Source organism: Calonectris borealis, chromosome 4 (assembly GCF_964195595.1).
Source record: "Calonectris borealis chromosome 4, bCalBor7.hap1.2, whole genome shotgun sequence".
NCBI classification, from domain to species: domain Eukaryota; kingdom Metazoa; phylum Chordata; class Aves; order Procellariiformes; family Procellariidae; genus Calonectris; species Calonectris borealis.
This window is the reverse complement of record NC_134315.1, coordinates 57,723,782-57,743,883: the sequence shown is the minus strand read 5'-3', so window position 1 is coordinate 57,743,883 and position 20,102 is coordinate 57,723,782. Positions and strand designations below refer to the sequence as shown.

Genomic DNA, 20,102 nt, shown 5'->3' with positions numbered 1-20,102 from the left:
ATGAAAAGTCCGACTCTCGAAAGGTCATCTTACCTTCCCTGAGCAAATTGGACAAACCATGTATGCTGGATGGCATTTTGGAGGTGATTTACTGGCCTGGAATCTTAGCAGCTGTTTTTTGCTGTTGCTCACCGGAAAGATGCTTGGATATATTCAACAGCAGTTGGTGATGCCTACTGGCTTTGTTGCGCTACCATTTGCTGGCACTGGTATAGTTAATTGTGCTATGTTGCCGTGCTTCTTTTCCAATGTGCAACTCAAGATTGGCTTTTTGAGTTAAGTGATCAAACCCTAAATGGCAAAAAGAAAGCATATTGCATACTTTGTACCATATATTGTTACAGACCATTGCATGTGAGTGTATTTATGTGCAGAGAAGCAGCAGAGGCCCTGAAAACCTTTGTTGTGGATTTGTGTAAGCATTCAATATAAAGAAATTAATTATCTGTACTGAGGCTCCCCTCCTACCCCCTCACACCATGCTGCACAAAATACACCAAATGCCTTTATATGGAATGTAGCTGCTGCTTCCTGTAAATGTTTATAAGATGTTATTAAAAACATATGTCCTCTCTTCCCACAGACCTTGTTTAGAAAGCTTGCTGCAAGCATGTTGTTTTAGCTTTGCTTGCAAGAGGCAGCATCTGTTGTACTAAAAATGGTAGTTTTGTACAAATGCTTTTGTTGCTCTCTTTTGTAAAGCCAGATAGAATTGGGATCTGCGTTTGCATTGGCTCACTCCCTTGACAGAGAGCTAGCAGCAGTTGTTTGTGCCAACCTCTAGAGATTTTCCTTATTGAGACTAAACTGCAACCCTTAATGTGATTAGCCATCTCTTTTTAACCCTTGGTGCTTAATTTAGGTGCCCAGAAAAATGGGACCTATGGTTGTATGTAGGCAGTATAGAGAAATTACTGCCTAGAGCCCAATGGCTACGGGCTGCTAATGTACCTGCAAGAGCCTGACCTTTCTGCTCTGTCGCTCTGAGCAGGACTTGCTTGCAGACATGAAATCGCATTAGGCCAGGTACATGCTTGCTACTCCCATACTTGCTCAGCCCCTTTTGACATCAGTGTGAGTACGTAACTCTAAGGGAAGGTAAGCAGTCAGGGTCAGAAAAAAGTGTCTAACAGTGTCTGCCGCGGAAAAGACATCTAGGTTTTTTTGTTGGTTTTTTTTTATTATTATAATATGCAGCTAGCTTCTATATATATTAGTGCAGTAAATCACTGTACTGCTTATCATGATCTTTTCTTTTACCTTTCTTTGCTTACTTTTCTGTTTTCTGAGTATATTTTTCTCCTCCTTCCCCTGATAACCCAAAGATGCTGTTTGGATTTCAAAGTAGAGGACAAGCTGTCTTTCAAGCTTTTCTATGGTGCTTTTTAATGAACTGAAGAGGTAGCTATTGAGTGATGCAAGAGCTGCTGTTTTCCTTATATTTTGTGGTATGTGCTGACTCCACAGCAACAGGATTGATTTTTTTTTTTTTGGTTACACTGTTGCAGTTTTTCCTGCTCCTTGCCACGAACTCCCATTATAATACAGATGTTTTGGTTGGGTTTTTTTTCCCCTCAATCTAAGCTTCATTTGGTGCCCAGTAGCTGTCCTTCATAATAAAGAATAGTGAAGTGAAGCATGGGGATGAAGGAGAATAACTTGCAAGGAACCAAGGAAACAAAAGCAACCACTGTCCCCCTTTTTAAGTTCTCAAAAACAGAATATACAGCAACTAGTACTTTAGGGGCCATATAATGCTGTAGCCTGATTCTGTGTAGTCATTTTACCTAGGCAAGGTATTTTCCAGTAGAGTGAGCGTGAAATTCAGAGAGATGATTCTATCCATGAAGATGGTCATCCGTATCTTAAGGAGGTGATGAAAGCCTGCCCCAAAGCCTATTCTAATATTTGAGTCCTTTAAAGAAATGTAAACAAAGCCTATAAATATGGAACAACAGGTGGGGAAGGGCCCAAGTGTCAGTTAGTAGACAGTAAAGCACTTTTGATGAACAGTTTTTATGGGAATAGGAGGCAAATAACCAAGTAGGAGGAATGGACAAGCAGAGTTAGGAGAGAAGTTTGCTGGAACAGGAACCAGAAAAAAGGAGCAGCAGTCTGAGAAAGTATGCTTGAATTTAAATAGTGTCTGGAGATGGAGATCTGGAGTTCATCCACTGCTGGGAGCCAAGGAAATAGCTGCAGCATCCTGGTTTGCTTTACAGACTTGAGGAGATACTTTATGTTCAACAAGTACTAGAAATTGTGAGTTCAAACTGCACAACAGGAAGAGATGAGAAGGGCTCGACATGGGAGGAGGGATGTTCCCTTGCTTGGAGAGAAGAGGATGATACACTGGAGCTCTGAAACTGATTTGAGTTCGAGCTGCAGTTTTGTTAGTGCCCAAGTGAAGCAGCCTGTCTCCAACCAAGACCCCAACCTTTTCTAAACTATTCCTTCTGGGTTGGTCTCACCCACCCACCCCAATGAAAGGCTTCTTGTACTCTTAAACATGTGTTCCAGCTAGAAGACCTGCCTCTAGCACAGCCTTATGTGCCCTTGCTTTTTTCTGGGATTCTGCCAATGAAACTCCCTAATCTTCTACAGGCAGATGGCCAGCAGCCAAGTTCAAAATGTGTTTTACTCTGAGTCCATAAACACGTAGCCCTATTAAGTGCATGCAGAAGCAGAAATTTACATAGGGTTCTTCAAAGTTTCATGTTTTATTCTTTGGGTAGTGTGTGATCCAGTGGAATTTGGGAGTGGCATCTATCAGATGCCTATGAACACTCAGCATATCTTCTTGCATAGGTGTGGTCTCACAGTTCAGTCCACGTGTCACCTCTCTTGGTGGTCTACAGAGAATTGAATGGTCTGTAACACAAGACTTTTTCCCTTCTCTTACTGTGCTCTTTAGAAATACTTGAATGTCTTTGTTCAGGTTCACAGACCAGATTTTAAAAAGACATTTACGCACTTAAAGACGGAAAACACATGACTAGGTGTCAATTCTGTGGACTAAGCAACTCTGAAAATCTGGTTTATACGACTGGATAGACAGAAGAGTATCCATCAGGAATCACTGCCAAGCAGGAGATGTCAGTGAGTGAGGCATTATCTATGGGAGAAGAGAATGAAGTAGCCAAGCAATATGGAGAGAGAGCAAGAGGGAATCGGGAAGGGAGAAATGAGCAAGTGACTTGCAAAACACTAGAGAAAGAGAATAACACCATGGAAGGTGGCCTGGGCAGAGTGAGGTTACGAAATAGCTGGAAGACTGCATGCAAAGCACAGCAATAAAAAGTCAGCTCCCATTTCCATCAGAAGTGACTGTAGGAGGGAAATAGATGGAAGGAGAAGGATTACACCAGCTACAAAAAGTACTTGGCTTCCAGAAAGGACAAAATCCTTTACTGTATCAAAATCAATTAAAATTGTATTGAAGGCTTTTGCATGTAAACATATTGCCAGAGGGGCTGATAGGACCACCTCGTTGCAAGCGACAGGAGTGATGGTAGTCTCACAGGTCAACCCGCTAAAATTTGATATGCAAAGCAGAAGTAAATGTTTAAGATCATGAACTGCGTCTTTGCTATAGCAGTATAGCCCTCAAGCAGAATTACTGTGTGACTGTTTAATCTCTCTATACCCACTGGTGCAATGTTCATCTCTGCCTCCCAAGGGTGTCCTGCAGATGGCATGCATTCCTCTCTCTGTCCTGTTCCATCTTTGCATGGTAGAATTATAGAGGTAAAGGTGGAATTGGCTTATCACTGTGAATATGCAGATATCATGGGGTTATCAGCAGAGTTAGTGTTTAGTGCTCCTGGCACGTATCTGTCTTGTATCTAATGGGTTGAATTTGGAAGTAGTGTGAGCAAAGGGATGCCTTTAATATAACTTTGAGAAGTCAAGCCTGTATTTTGGTTTGAGGTGCTGGTTTAAAAATCCATGTGTTGAAATGTTTTTACTAGCTATTCTTTCATTATCAAAAAATGCCTGTAGTCCCTGCAGTTGCTGGGGAAAAATATACCTCACTGAATAATCTAAGTATTACAAGAGGTACCTGCTGAGATGAAAGCCTATAAATACGGAATTTTCTTCCTCTCCTGTCAGAAGTATGGTCCTTTTATTCATTGTCCCTTTGGGTCTTAATTAATGAAGGGCAGGAGGCAACTGGTTTACCTGTTTAGTGTGGTTGTGAAATCATAAGATATTAACTATGAGCAGCTGATGTAATAAAGTGAAGTTCCCCAATGACTTTGAAAGTGCTTGGTGAAATCAAATTGCTTGCAGATCCTTTATGAGACTTTAAAAAATGAATGTTACAAAAATTGTGAGTAAAAATCACCAGTGCTTTTCTATTTTTTTTCTTTTTAACCTACAGATATTGATGATGTCAAGAAGCACAAACCAGGTTACCTTGAGGCTACAGTTGACTGGTTCCGATTATATAAAGTCCCTGATGGTAAACCGGAAAATCGGTTCGCTTTTAATGGAGAATTTAAAGACAAGGTGAAGATAATCCAAAATTAAAGATGCATCTTTCTGTCATATGGCCTCTTTAATACACCCTAGAATTTTAGGGATTGTAAAGGCAGAGGTTTAACAAAAAGAATTTTTATATGAAGGATCTTTGAATACAATTTATTAGGCTAGGAATAAATAATGTTTGCTGCCCTCCATTTTATTCAGGGAAAAGGCATAAGTTACTAAAGGAAATCTGCAAAAAAACATTGCGTCCTAATCCTGATGAGACTTACACAAGCATCTGTATGTTTGTCGGTTTTTTTCACCACAGCATTTTCATTATCCCTGTCAGAGGCATTAACAGATTGTCTTTTCAGGTATTTTTTCAGTCTTGATTGATAAATTTTCCTGATGTTTTTTTAAGGGTGTGCAGTTTAAGACAGACAATAGGTTGCAGATTTTCTTGTATTTGGTATTTGCTCAAGGTGTATTTTTTCCTGGTAATTCTATGTAAAAACATTTGACCTGATTTTGGCTTGAAGGCTGAAAAAATATTTTTTCCTTTTATGGAAAAAATGAATGGTGTTTTAAACTATCTGCAGTAAAAATGGCCAATGTTTGAAAGCAGAGTGGACCAGGGAATAGACCTTGCTGAAGAAAATACCTGGATTTTTTCAGAGGAAATGGGGTGTGATTTGAGTAAAAGTACTTTGCAGATCGAGTATTGCACACTCTGTAGACTATTTTTGGTGAAGAATCACAGGTTCCTAATGAGTGATGTCCGTGTGTCAGCTAGTTTAGCCTTGCAGTGTGCTATCAAAGTTATAAAATGCCTTCTAACCAGCACAGACAACTTTACATGTTTTGTCTTGTTAAAGAGATGCTCTGACTCCCCTCTGCACTAAAACTGTCTTTTAAATCAATGAAGTGTAGAGTTGTAAGGCTTGATAACCTGATCTCTCCCCTGTTTTCCCAGGAACTGCTCTTGGAGATTTTCCTGCTTTGCAAAGCAGAACGTTGCTCTGTAGTGAGAGTTTAACAGGGTATATCCCTGTCAGGCCATTGGAGTTCAGGCTTGAGGCATTAAATGCCCTGAGATAGCTGATTTGGAGCACTTGAATAATTCCCAAGCGTTTCTGGAGACCCAGGATGTGGCGAGGCGGCCGTGGCTGTGCTCCAGCAGCTCTGCTGAAGTTCACAATGTTCCAGTGGCATTTTGCCAAGTCACTCCTTGTTAGGAAATGTGAATGTTCTGTTGGCAGCTTTTTGCAAGCCAGTCTAGATATCATCATCTGGACACTGAGGGCTTATTTTACTTTTTTTTTTTTTGAAGCTTTTTCATACCCACCCCCAATATTACTTTTGTTTTTAAACAAACAAAAACTGTTAAGCAGCTGACATGTTACGTTGTTGCAAATGCTTAAGTATATGATTGGGCAATTAGTGAAGTAAATGCAAATTTTGCCACTAGAGGGGAAACCTTAACTCTGACCCTGATGTGCACATGTAACAGAGGAGTCATAGCTCACATACTTTGTCCCATTTAGGACCTGGTACAGTCTTCTACAGCTGTAGGTGTCTGCTTAGCCTCTAGTGCTGATTTCATTTTTTTGTGCAGCCGTCGTGTTTTCTGGCTGCGGACTGAGGGAAGGTCCTGAATGTGTTGCCAGTGTATTTGACAGATAGAGAAGTTTGTTTCTTTTCATAAAAAAGGGTGTTATATTTTCCAGAAATTTAATGAGGCCTCAAAGGAGGCCCCTTAAAATAACACATGAAACAGTATGTTTTAATAAACTAGTTCTGTGGCTTTTTTTCTGTTTAATAACATTTTAAATCATAAAGCCTTTCCTTGATGTAAACTAGGATTTTGCTGTTGAAATTATTAAATCCACCCATGAATACTGGAAAGCTTTGCTTCATAAAAAAGCTGATGGAGGTACTATTAAGTGGTAAGTATCCAGTCACGTTTTTTCCTCTTTGTATTGTGCTAGTACTGGTGGTATTCAAGATGTGGCAGCTGTGCATGAACTGCTTAGATTTTTTTACTTTGAGATGACAGGAATACTCATGGTTTTGAATGATAATTAATTGATAATAGACTATGATTGACTAATTGCACCTTGTATGATGATAACTTACTGGTAAGTGGTTCCAAAAATATATTGATTATATAAAAGTGACAGAGATTACTTCAACTTTCGAGAAATGGCCCCAGAGTGTTTGTTTGGGATCATTTTGGGAGCATCTTGGTATCCCATGCAAATCCTCATGTCACTGTTTATTCCATCCTTCCATGCTGCATTGCTGTGATGCAAAATTCTTTTGCAGCTTAGCATTCCGTATTTTTTAGTTGTTCTCTGGAATGAGAGAACCGAATTTCTGTTCTTTACTAGCCTTTGGCCTGGTCTAAATTAAAATGGACTTTTTTAAGGTCTCTGGACTGGTTTGCATTGGCAGTTTTGGCACCAGAGGCCCTGAGAGCAAGCAGGTATCTTTGCCTGGTGCTTTCCAAGGGCTGTAGATAGCCATTAGCTAAACCAGAGGGCAAAGGCTGTGGGGGAAGCTGTGCTCAGAAAGTCACTGTCATCTTCTACTTTATTGGGAAAATGTGACTTTCTCTCTCTTTCTTGGAGCTGATTGAACACCTTAGCAGTTGGACAGGTTGGTAGTTCTACTTTAGCATGGCAAGAATACTGAAGGATAATATTCAAATTTTGGTCTTGGTCATTTCAGAGGCACTTTGAGCTTCATATTGATGAAATTAAAAAATAATTAAAATCGCAGTCTTTGAGGAATTGAACTTCTTGCTGTTTACTCTGTAGGACCTTAAAAACTCATGACTAAACTCACTTGTGGTGTGAAAGGATATATATTCATAGGGAAATGTTTCTGCAAAGTATTTGGTCCCAGAGCTTGTCTGTTCTCTGGAAGCAGTACAGGTATCTACTGCTTTATGTAGGAGCAGAGTTTTGACCTGTTTTTTCCTCCTTCTTGATAGATACTTCAGACAGGTTGCTGCAAACCAAGGGTGGCCTGCCACAGAATCTGGCCAACCTTCAAGGCACAAGAGACAGAGGGATATTCACACCATCTGTGCTAGCTATCTAGGTGTTCTTCAACTCCCTCAGGAAGAGCCAGTTTATCTCTGCTGACTTTTGGGGGAGTTTAGTTTCTTAACTGTGGTCCTCTGAACTGTACCCAAGTTAGCTGCCAGAAGCACTGAGTGTGAGCACTGCTTGCATTAATATAGAATGTATAGCCTAAAAAACCCCTCAAACAAAGAATCCCCCTCCACACTCCCATTCCCTTCCAGCAGTACTGGTTACTTCGTGTTTTTGACTTCCTCATTTCTTGCAGATACACATTTCTGAGCTCTATATGTGAAAGTGGTTTTTTCCATAGGTACTTAATAGTGTGCGGCTCTTTTCCGCTGATTGATAAAACATGATTTTAATTTTATTTTTCAGCACAAATGTTCTGGTGAGTGGCAGCCCATTTTGTTGCAGTGAGGAGGATGCCCGATCAATTGTGCAGTCGGTAAGGATAATACTTACTTTTTTCCCACCCTTTTTTTAAAAGTGATGAATAGGAAAAGGAAGATTCAGAGCTCCGAAACTGAAATAAAGTAGCTAAACTGAAATGGTCCTTAAACAAAAATTTAAGGCATAAAATAAAAGGAAGAGCACAAAGGTAGTGGGGGAAATATAAGCATTATAATATAAACCTTTCATTGCAGTGGTCCAATTGTGCTTTCTAGCAGGTTCATTACCGATCTGGTGGGGGTTTTTTGTTTTGGTTTGGTTTGTTTTTTTCCTCCCTCTGCAGTGCTGTTTCTTCTGATCCTGAATAGCAAGATGGACTGCTATTTGTATCTAGCCTGCTGTCTTCTCTGTCTCCCCTGTTGCCATGAGTTACCACCCAGTGTTAGAACTCATTGACTAGCTGACTGTAGTCCCTAATCACTAAAGGGATCCTTTGTTTGTCTACTTGCATAATTAAATGCATTGCTGTAAGAGAAGGGGATGCTTTTTTGAATGTTTCTTAAAGAATGCCTGTCATATTCTGAAAATTAACATAAAATTAAAACATGCAGGTTTCCTGTTCAGGTGAGAAAAATGTCCTGCAGGTCTGATGCTTTCATGTGCAAATGCTAGTGGAGGAGAATTTCTTCCATTTTAAAATATGCTAGTTTGGATGCCAGAAATTAAGCAAAGTTACCAGAAATTACATGGAGAAAAGTACACCCAAGTATTACTTTTTTGGTTTTTTTTAAAACATATGCCGTGATTGAGTCTGTGTTCATGACCAGATGAGCATGGCAGGTATTTGGCACATGTGTATGGCTGCCTGGGCAGCCAGTGTTTTGCCCCAGTAGTCACAGTAATTATGCAAGTTCAGGTGTCAAAGGACACGCCATCCACTGTCTGTGCAGTTAACATTCCAACAGCGTTTCTAATAAGAATACGTTGTCCTGGGTGGTGTTTTGTCACAAGCAAATAAGACTGTCAGTTGCAAAGAAAAGTTGGTTTAAGTCATAAAGAAGTGTCAAACCTGAGTGTTTTTCCTATTCAGGTTTCTTGCTTTCAGCACTTCTTTAAAAGTACCTTTATGGTTGCACTTGTGAATGTTGATTAATGGGACTGTAAGTTTTAAATGAAAGAAAAACTCATTTTGGAATTCACATATGTTTTTAGACATGTCAGTCACAGTTATAAGCAAATATTTACCTCCTTTATACATTCAAATTTAAAATAACTTTTAGTGAGTGTTTAAATGCAACCAAAATTTCAAGTTCAAACGTATTTGGATGGTGACAAACCTGCAAAGGAATATTTCCTTTTGTGTTCTGTGCTGTTTGTACTTTGAAGCGTGTAGAGTAAATAATTATCTGTTTAAATTGGCAGTATCTGCTATTTTGTCTCTTAATAACAAATCAAAATTTTTCCTGTTTTTTGGGGTGAGGTTAATAAAACCAGTTCATAAAATAGGCAATTTGTATCAAACTTTAATGTCTTTTTTATTATGAGCACTTGCCTTCTTATCAAATATTATCACTTCCTGGCTTTTTTGTGCCTCACGTTATTGTCTTTAAGTGATACTGTTTTTGTGAAGTTGTCATCACATACTCCTTTGCATCATTCTGTTTCAGCTCAGTCTAAGTATTTTAATGTGTCTTTGTAGGCTACTGTCTCTTGGTACTTTTCAGACAGGGAAAAGATGCAATACTCTCTTAAATACTGTTCATATTGCATGCAATTTCCAATCTACGATAACTAAAAAAAGTAAAATGCCCTTCAAATATGAATGGTGGACAGTCAAACTCTTAAGTATAAGCAGGGAGGTTGACTTGCACATTTTAAGCAGGTATCTTTTTGTCTGGTACACTACACTGCCCACTTTGGTTGTCAGGCATTCATCTCTTTCAAACTGAAGTGAAAGTACGTGAGTGTTGGCTGCAGAATTTTAATGGCTGTGGTGATTTTAAATGAAAGCTGCCTGTGTCTGTCTGTCTGGGGGTTTTTTTTGTTTGTGTTTTTTGTTTTTTTTAAACTAAAAGCAGATACATTTTCTTCTGATTTATGTCCATCTATTAACTTCTGGATAAAAACAGAAGAATGAAAGCTGAGGTAGAGATTTTGTATGCAAGTACAGTGAGAAAAATATTTCAGCTACTGCAAAATTTCTGAGCTACTTGTGCAGTGAGAGCTGGGTCCCTACAATTCTGTTTCCTGGGTCAGACTCCAATTACGGAATTTTTGAGTGGGTGATAATTGCCTTAAATCAGGTATATTGAGTTCTCAGAAAAAAAAACCCAACCCCAAAAAACCACAAAAAAAACCAAAGGCAACACTCGGTATTGTTATGAACCAATTTTTATGACAAGCAAGAGAACTATAACTAAGAACCAAATGGAAAACAAACAAATCCTTACCAAATTGTGCACTAATCAGAATTTCATATAGATTTTGATTGGGTAGTTCCCAAGATGGTCCTGTTGATTTCAGTAGGATTTATCGTGCTATTATTTGACCTTTCATTATTTTACAGATGTGGGACTAGAACAGCTTGTCTGTGTTGGGGAATTTCCACTCCACTGAGTTAGTTTTTAGACGATGGGCATGTGTACTGTCATCTGTATCGGTGGCAAACTAGGAATGATTCTAAGCTGGTGAAGTTGCCATGTCCAGTCAATCCCAAAGAGATAGAAGATAATCTGTGCATATGGGAACACATACTGAACATTTGAACCAGCCAAAATTACACCAGCTCTCTGCAACTACAAACTCGTTTGAGTTTTAACTCTAGGTAGTGAAAATTTCTAGTGTTCTGTAGCCTCTGATAATGGTTTCATCTCTTTCTCAGCTCCAGAGTTAGTATATGTTGAGAACTAAATCCAGGAGGATAGAGCTTTATGGCTGAATGTGTTAGTGCTAAGATGTACTGTTTATTTCAGGCTTTTAAGTGTTGCCATCTGTAAAACTGACCAGGACAGCCAAACCTTTGTTTAACATTAATCTGGAGAACTGCTTGCTCACTTGCTCTGTGAAGAAGCTGCTGAGGACTTTGCAAGTTGGAAAATCTCCAAGACAATCTATATATAGTTAGTAGAGCAGTGTTTCTCAGACTTATCACATAATTCTTCCCTTATAATACTGGAAAGTGAACTAGGAAGGATTTGCTAGATGAGGTCTCTTTTGATAAAATGTAGAACAATGTCTTACAGGGGAAAATATTTGGCTTTTCCTGATAATTTAAAAAATCTCCCAACAAAATTTGAATCTGTATACTTACTAAGTGTTTCAGATAATTTAGATCTAAGCAGGAAAGTCTGGTAACTGCCTTTCTCCCTACATGTTTTCTTGTGAGGACATTTCCATTTGAGACTTAGTAGAAGCAGAATTTTCTGTTCAGCGGTCAGTTGTGAAACAAAAGATTAGTGGGGTTTTTGCTTTGGTTTTTTTTTTGGGGGGGGGGTGTTTGTTTGTTTACTTTGGGGGTTTTGTTTGGTTTTTGGGGGGGGGGTTAAATTGTTTTATTTATTTACTTGGTTTTTTATATGGTGTTGCAAATGAAAAGGTTGTGTAGTGAAGAGATTGCTGGTTCAGTGGGATGACTTTTTGATCTGTTCTTGGTGGAAAGGTACTGAGTCTTTATCTCAAACTTTCTGAGCAATTATCCTGGAAGTGGCAGGCACCTGATTATGCCTGGTGACCACTCATTCTCCCTGCCTTATGGGATAAATCTTTGTTTTTTACTGGAAAGAGAGGGGATGGTTTGGTGTTAAGGCCTGGAAGATGCTCTCCATAGAGCGCAAGAGCTCTTGATCCCCTTGTGTAAGAAATAGGAAAGGATGGCAAAAGACCAGCATGGATTAGTCAAGACCTGCTGGTCAAAATAAAGGGCAAGAAGGAAATGCACAGAAACTGGAAGCAGGGACAGGTATCCTGGGAAGAGTATAGGGACATTGCCTGGTTGTATAGGGACGGGGTCAGGAAGGCCAAGGCACGGCTGGAGCTGAACTTGGCAAGGGGCACAAAGAATAATAAGAAGGGCTTCTATAGGTATGTCAGCCAGAAAAGGAAGGTCAAAGAAAGTATACCCACCAATGAACACGACTGGCAAACTGGTAACAGTGGCCGAGGAGAAGGCTGAGGTACTCAAGAACTTTTTAAACTCAATCTTCACTGGCAACCTTTCTTCCCACACCTCTCGAGTGGATGGACCTCAAGGCAGGGACTGGGGGAGCAAAGTCCCTCCCACTGTAAGAGATGATAAGGTTCGTGACCGCCTGAGGAACCTGAACATACATAAACCTATGAGATCTGACAAGATGCATCCCAGAGTCCTGAAGGAATTGGCTGATGTAGTTGCCAAGCCAGTCTCCGTGATATTTGAAAAGTCATGGCAGTCAGATGAAGTCCCCAGTGACTGGAAAAAGGGAAACATTGTACCCATTTTTAAAAAGGATTGAAAGGAGGACCCTGGGAACTACCAACCTGTTAGCCTCACCACTGTGCTTGGGAAGATTGTGAAACAGAACCTCCTAGAAGCTATGCTAAGTCATATGGAGGACAGGGAGGTGATTCGAGACAGCCAGCATGGCTTCACCAAGGGCAAGTCTTGCCTGACCAACCTAGTGGCCTTCTATGATGGAGTGACTACATCAGTGGACATGGGAAGGGCTACCGATGTCGTCTATCTGGACCTCTGTAAGGCCTTTGACACGGTCCCCCACAACATCCTTCTCTCTAAATTGGAGAGAGATGGATTTGATGGGTGGACTGCCTGGTGGATGAGGAATTGGTTGTATGCTTGCATCCAGAGAGTAGTCGTCAACAGCTCAATGTCCAGATGGAGATCAGTGACAAGTGGTGTCCCGCAGGGGTCCGTATTGGGGCTGGTGCTGTTTAATATCTTTATCAATGACATAGACAGTGGGATCGAGTGCACCCTCAGCAAGTTTGCAGGTGACACCAAGCTGAGCGGTGCAGTCGATGCACCTGAGGGATGGGATGCCATCCAGAGGGACCTGGACAAGCTTGAGAAGTGGGCCCATGTGAACCTCATGAGGTTCAGCAAGGCCAAGTGCAGGGTCCTGCACCTGGGTCGGTGCAACCCCCAGCATCAGTACAGGCTGGGGGATGAAGGGATTGAGGGCAGCCCTGCCGAGAAGGACTTGGGGGTACTGGTGGATGAAAAGCTGGACATGAGCCAGCAATGTGCACTGGCAGCCCAGAAAGCCAACCGTATCCTGGGCTGCATCAAAAGAAGCGTGGCCAGCAGGTCGAGGGAGGTGATTCTGCCCCTCTGCTCTGCTCTGGTGAGACCCCACCTGGAGTACTGCGTCCAGCTCTGGAGCCCTCAGCACAAGAAAGACATGGACCTGTTGGAGTGGGTCCAGAGGAGGGCCACGAAAATGATCAGAGGAATGGGACACTTCTCCTATGAGGAAAGGCTGAGAGACTTGGGGTTGTTCAGCCTGGAGAAGAAAAGGCTTCAGCAGACCTTATTGCAGCTTTTCAGTATTTAGAAGGGGCTTATAAGAAAGATGGGGACAAACTTTTTAGCAGGGCCTGTTGCAGTAGGACAAGGGGGAATGGTTTTAAACTAAAAGAGGGTAGATTCAGACTAGATATAAGGAAGAAGTTTTTTACGATGAGGGCGGTGAAACACTGGAACAGATTGCCCAGAGAGGTTGTAGATGCCCCATTGCTGGAAACATTCGAGGTCAGGTTGGACAGGGCTCTGAGCAACCTGATCTAGTTGAAGATGTCCCTGCCCACAGCAGGGGGGTTGAACTAGATGACTTTTAAAGGTTCCTTCCAACCCAAACCATTCTATGATTCTGAGACCTGGATTATATTTGTCATGCTGGCACATCCTTTCAGACCAGTCACGTAACCCCCCTGCGCAGGTAATTATCCCGGGTAAAGTGGGAAAAAGAATACTGTTTTTCCCTTCCCTTCTCACAGGCTTTGACCTGCTCTTCAGTGGACCAAGCGCCATGCCTGCTCGGAGGCAGGCAGGCTCGCGAGGGAATTTCACACCAATGCAGCTCAGTCTCAGTGCTGCACTGTGCTAAGCCCGGCTGTGCAGCTTCTGGGTCAGTTTGCCTGCCTGCAGGATACTGCAGTTTTCATTAATGTCTTCACGTGCCCTTAAGTAGTGGCAGGAAGTTCCACCTGTTGGTGTGGAAGACATGGGTGGTCACTGTGCAGCTTTGTTGTCCTGAAGCTTCAAACAGCTGTAAACCCTGCCTTTGAGGTTGTTTCTTTTTTGCATGTGTCACCTAAGTGATTACTCCTGGGGTTATCTGCTTGGGTAAGCGTAGTTAGGGTGGGCTTGTGTCATGGCAAAGGCCAACATCCACATGTTTTTTGCACTTGATTTGTGTGTGCAAGTGAGCGTGGCAGGATTCCTTGTGCTGAGATGCTCTCTGCTTCTTTCCCATCAGTTGTGTCAGTTAGAAAACTTGTCTGTTTGTGAGGAGCTGACGGAAGGGCAGTGGAGGATTGTTGCTATGCAAGTAACTAGCATCCTCATCGTGAGGCAGGTTGCTTCCAGCTGGTGTTAAAACTGGCTTTAATTTTGTCCTTTAAGTAATAGGACAAGACATGCTGTGTAATACTACGATTGAATAGTGGTGTATCCAGCTTTGAAACGGACCTGGACTTACAGACCTGCATTTTAACACGATTTGTCACTTTCCACAGAACTGAATCCTACTCTGTCAAAATGTGGTTGTAAAAGAGTTTAATTACACATTTATTTAAAAACGTTTGCATATATGTAATGTAAATTGTGTGTGTGTGTGTGAATATATATTCACATGCATACCTTTATACTGAAACATATATAGTACTGTAACTGGAAAGGCATTTTTACTCTTCAGTATGTAAACAGCAAATCCTGTTATCCTCAAAGACAATACAGTAGGAAAATCCCCTTTACATTAGGTAAGCTGTTAATCTATCACTCATTATTAGTGTGTTTGTTTTGCCATTTATGAGCAACCAAGAAATCTGTACAGTAGTTACAGGGGGGAAAAAAAAAGGGAAAGTCTGTAAGGCAGAGCATTGTCCTGTGGGGGCAACAGAAGGTTCTGTTTTTATTAATATCTCTTGACTTCAGCAGTAAAATAGCTTTGAGTTTGGGTACTACCTGTGAAACTAAACACTGATATGTTGGTTTGTTTTTTGGTGGTTTTGTTTTGTTTTGTTTTTTAGGCTCCAGTGCCTGTGAATGGAGATTCTGTTTCCCCAGAAGGTATGTTTTTCCCCAGAAATGCCATGCGATTTCTTTAATAGTTTGCTTTAAAAATTGACATAAAAACCGTCACGTTGAAAAAAGGTGATTTTGTGCACATGAGAATGATAGCAGTTATATTCTGTCAGACTAATTCCTGTCCTCTGTTAAATAGAACATGGGCAGAAATTCATAGATGGTTTGTGGGAGATTACTTTCGAGTATAACTGAAAGTGTAGTCCACATAAAGAGATGAGAAGACTAAATTTTTCTGTCACTGATCATGGAAGGCAAATGCATGACATTTATCCTTTTTAAAGGAGAAAGGTTGCTTTGCCTCAGTTTTTGTCATTCCTCACAGTAGCTAACTAATCAAATAAACAGCCCCTTTTCCTAAAAGTGACATAACCATGCTTAATTTTCAAGTGTAAGTTCTAAGGACAAAATTCTCTCTTTCACTGTCATGACTGTTTTTCATGTCAACAGAACATGTGTTTTTCTTCAAGAAATAAGAATGCATCCTACATTTTCATTTTTCTTAAATACTTTAAAAAAAAAAAAAGATTTTCTACTGGCAGGAACTATAGAGAAGGCATACGTGCTTTTTGAGATGGAGGGAGTTACAGAAACACTAAGAGAAACTTAGTCATGAGTCGAGTTCCAGATTGTTTGCAAAGTAACATCTGTGTAGGCCATGTCATGGGAAAGCAAGTTGCATTCCATTTGCCCTTATATGGCATGCCAATAAATAGCATTTATTTACCGAAGTATTACATCTCAGACCTCTGACAGACAACTGAATATAATCTGCCTGATCTTTGATGTTCTCCAGGGATGGTCACGTCAACGTTGTAACTTGTTGCAGGATTGTGTCAGCCAAACTGTTAAAGTGAACAGACATTATTTTGAGGCTGTGCTTTACATCGGCTGGGGATAGAGCTCACCCAGAAGTACTGCTAGGGGAAGGGGAGATAGTTGAAAGGACAGAATGTTGCTTTTTCAAGTGTTTGTGTCTGGCTAGTTGTGTAGAACTAATGTCATTCTTGATGTGTATTTTTTTTTGTTTTAGTTGATCCCTGGCACTTTTTTCCCAAGTGATCGTCAAAGTGTTCTGAAGCTGCATCATGAAATCTTAAAGTCATCCCTTTTTTGAAGACAGGCAAAAGCACGAATTGTTGGGTTCCTGTTGAAACAACTTTTCAACTTGTGTAAACCTTCTCTCATGTAAATAAACACTGACGTTATAAAGTGAATGTTTCCTTTCTATGTCTCTCTTTGTGCAGGGTGGAGCAGAGGGAAGAGGAGGACTTGCTTGCTTCATTGTTTCTGAATCTCAGAACTCCAGAATTGCTCTTATCCACTCATGAAGTGTAGCATCAAATGAGATGGGAGATAAGGTGTCTTCAACCTTGTTCTCCAGATTTTGGAATAATCCAGCCATCAGGTGCATAGAAGACTGTGTTAATTTGTATCTTAGGGCTTGTCTGGCCACCCTGACTGTAATCCTTTTCAAGTAGACAATAATCTTTATGTAATAGGTTTAGCAGTTTACCATGTTCTTTAATATGCGACTGTGCACTCTTTCCTGAGTTGTGTTCACTTTTGTGCCTAGTTGTCTTTGCATGCTTCATAGAGTTATGGGCAGAGCATACTTTCTTTAAAAAAACAAATACAAGTTCACTCCACAGAGTAATTCAACTAGGAAGGGCTAGTGCCATAACACTTGGAGTAAGGATGCACGTGTGCTCTCTGTACTATATCCTGTTTTGATAACTTGTGTGTTTCATCACACAGGAAGGATTTTCCTTATGGAAAGCTTCCGTTTTTAGAATTGTGTATGCCTGAAGGCTTTTGATAGTTCCTCATTCAGTGAGACAAGATTAATAAAATGTATAGAACTGAGCTTTGTGCTTTCATGGTAGAAATATCTGCCACTTTTTCTACTGCAGGATTATATCTGACCTGTCTATACCCACAGTGTTCATTAAAAACAAAACCAAAAAAAGCCATCTGTTAAGTAGAAAGAGAGGAAATGATAATATAGACAGACAGCTTTATTCAGCTTGTTACTGAGACCAAAGGTGAGCGTTGTCTGCTTTGTATGATGACTGAAACAAAAGGTTAATATTGCTGACACGTGATGGAAATGGAAGATAAAGAACTGAAAAAGTTAGTCTGTGGCTTGCCATAGAGGACTAACTTCTCCTTACAAAGAGTAAGTTATTATTCTTTTGCCTTTGGGAATGTTTCTTTGATTTTAGGAGATGATTTTCCTGTTCTAGAGACTTTCCTCTAGAATATTGTCCAGTGTATAAGCACCAGTCTCTTGGGAAATCTCAGTTTGGGCCTCAGCACTTATGAGTAAGTGGAGTTCTCCCATCTGCATAGAGTTTTGCATTGTTTTATACACAGAGTTTAGGTGTGGTATAAAAAAAGCAACATAATCCTCAGATATTAAGGACTGTTTGTTTTTTTTTTTAAGTCAAGAGATGTTACATCCAGCATACATTTATAGTACTGATTTTCCATACTTTATATTACACTTCAGAATTCAAAGTACGTGCAGCATTATACCTACAGATTTAATAGCCTTTTTTTTTAAAAAGAGTAAATGTTTCCCTAGTGTCTTGGGTTCATGTGTAGCCTCTTAGTATGAGATTGCTCTAGTTAGAGTGAGCTCTTGTAGAGTGCCGAACAGTTGCTGTATTTGCACGTATGGTGGTACATCTAGGAGGCTTACTGTTTTGTAAAGTGCTTAGGGACAGCTGGACAATGAAGGGCACTGTGTAAAATCAAATTATCTTCCCTATACAGTGGTCACTGCTGTCCTTTTTTTTTTTTTTTTTTTGAGACATAGAATGAAAAGTTGTACGCATATGAAAAACTAGTATTGATTACAAACATACACATGTTGAACTATCAAGAGTAGTCAGAAGTTACTTCATTTTTACTTCAAGTAATTCTAGTAGTGTTTTTTAATTTATAACTATTGGTGGCATATGGTTAGGAATTCAGAAGGAAGAATAAATTTCTAGATCAGATTAGACTTTGTGCAAGAAAATAATAAATAGTACTTGGGAAGGCCGAAAATTGAAGTGATTGGAAATGCCCAATACTATCATAAATTTGAAAATGTGAAAATATTTCTTCCATGTACAGTATATAAACAGATGACCCTCTTGTCTTCAGTCTACTTTCAACATGTGTTTATGTATATTAACGACAAAAGGAGAGCCAAGGAGAATCTCCATTCTTTATTGGATGCGGGGGGGGACGGACGTTGCCACCAAGGATGAGGATAAGGCTGAGGTACTCAACGCCTTCTTTGCCTCAGTCTTTAATAGTCAGAGTGGTTATCCTCAGGGTACTCAGCCCCCTGAGCTGGAAGACAGGGACAGAGGGCAGGATAAACCCCCCATAATTTAAGAGGAAGAAGTTAACGACCTGCTACGCCACCTGGACGTTCACAAGTCTGTGGGGCCAGATGGGATCCACCCGAGGGTGCTGAGGGAGCTGGCGGAAGAGCTTGCGAAGCCACTCTCCATCATTTACCAGCAGTCCTGGTTAACAGGGGAGGTCCCGGACGACTGGAGGCTTGCCAATGTGACGCCCATCTACAAGAAGGGCCGGAAGGAGGATCCGGGGAACTACAGGCCGGTCAGCCTGACCTCGGTGCCGGGGAAGATCATGGAGCAGTTTGTTTTGAGGGTGCTCACGAGCCATGTCTGGGACAACCAGGGGATCAGGCCCAGCCAGCATGGGTTCATGGAAGGCAGGTCCTGCTTGACCAACCTGATCTCCTTCTATGACCAGGTGACCCGCCTAGTGGATGAGGGAAAGGCTGTGGATGTGGTCTACCTGGACTTCAGACACTGTCTGAAGTCAGGTACTGACTTTGACACTGTCTCCCACAGCATTCTCCTAGAGAAGCTGGCGGCTCACGGCCTAGACAGGTGCACTCTTCGCTGGGTAAAAAACTGGCTGGACGGCCGAGCCCAGAGAGTTGTGGTGAACGGAGTTAAATGCAGTTGGCGGCTGGTCACGAGCGGTGTTCCCCAGGGCTCAGTTTTGGGGCCAGTCTTGTTCAATATCTTTATCAACGACCTGGCTGAGGAGATCGAGTGCTCCCTCAGTGAGTGCAGATGACACCAAGTTGGGTGGGAGTGTTGATCTGCTGGAGGGTAGGAAGGCTCTGCAGAGGGACCTGGACAGGCTGGATCGATGGGCTGAGGCCAACTGTATGAGGTTCAACAAGGCCAAGTGCCGGGTCCTGCACTTCGGCCACAACAACCCCATGCAACGCTACAGGCTTGGGGAAGAGTGGCTGGAAAGCTGCCCAGAGGAAAAGGACCTGGGGGTGCTGGTTGACAGCTGGCTGAACATGAGCCAGCAGTGTGCTCAGGTGGCCAAGAAGGCCAATGGCATCCTGGCCTGTATCAGAAATAGTGTGGCCAGCAGGAGCAGGGAGGTGATCGTGCCCCTGTGCTCGGCACTGGTGAGGCCACACCTCAAATCCTGTGTTCAGTTTTGGGCCCCTCACTACAAGAAAGACATGGAGGTGTTGGAGCGTGTCCAGAGAAGGGCAACGAAGCTGGTGAAGGGCCTGGAGCACAAGTCTTATGAGGAGCGGCTGAGGGAACTGGGGTTGTTTAGTCTGGAGAAGAGGAGGCCAAGGGGAGACCTCATCGCGCTCTACAACTACCTGGAAGGAGGTTGTAGTGACGTGGGTGTTGGTCTCTTCTCCCAAGTAACTAGCGGTAGGACGAGAGGAAATGGCCTCAAGTTGCGCCAAGGGAGGTTTAGGCTGGACATTAGGAGAAATTTCTTTACTGAAAGAGTGGTTAGCCCTTGGACCAGGCTACCTAGGGAAGTGGTTGAGTCACCATCCC

At 41.5% G+C, this 20,102-nt stretch overlaps 1 protein-coding gene across 7 annotated transcripts in view; it reads left to right on the top strand.

Annotated features, from left to right (window-relative positions):
- The window catches only part of PPA2 (inorganic pyrophosphatase 2), a 41,530-nt gene extending 22,274 nt beyond the window's left edge, over positions 1-19,256 (top strand). For 3 of the 7 annotated variants that reach the window (XM_075149678.1, XM_075149679.1, XM_075149677.1), the window contains 6 exons: positions 4,385-4,512; positions 6,331-6,416; positions 7,935-8,004; positions 13,941-14,071; positions 15,195-15,234; positions 16,283-16,466. In XM_075149678.1, the coding sequence (XP_075005779.1) occupies positions 4,385-4,512; positions 6,331-6,416; positions 7,935-8,004; positions 13,941-14,071; positions 15,195-15,210 (431 nt within the window). In that variant the 3' untranslated portion in view covers positions 15,211-15,234; positions 16,283-16,466. Of the gene's footprint in view, positions 1-4,384; positions 4,513-6,330; positions 6,417-7,934; positions 8,005-13,940; positions 14,072-15,194; positions 15,235-16,282; positions 16,467-16,496 lie in introns of those variants that run through there. The other 4 variants (XM_075149673.1, XM_075149675.1, XM_075149674.1 and 1 more) reach the window with 4 other exon arrangements.
- Positions 19,257-20,102: the final 846 nt, after the last annotated feature.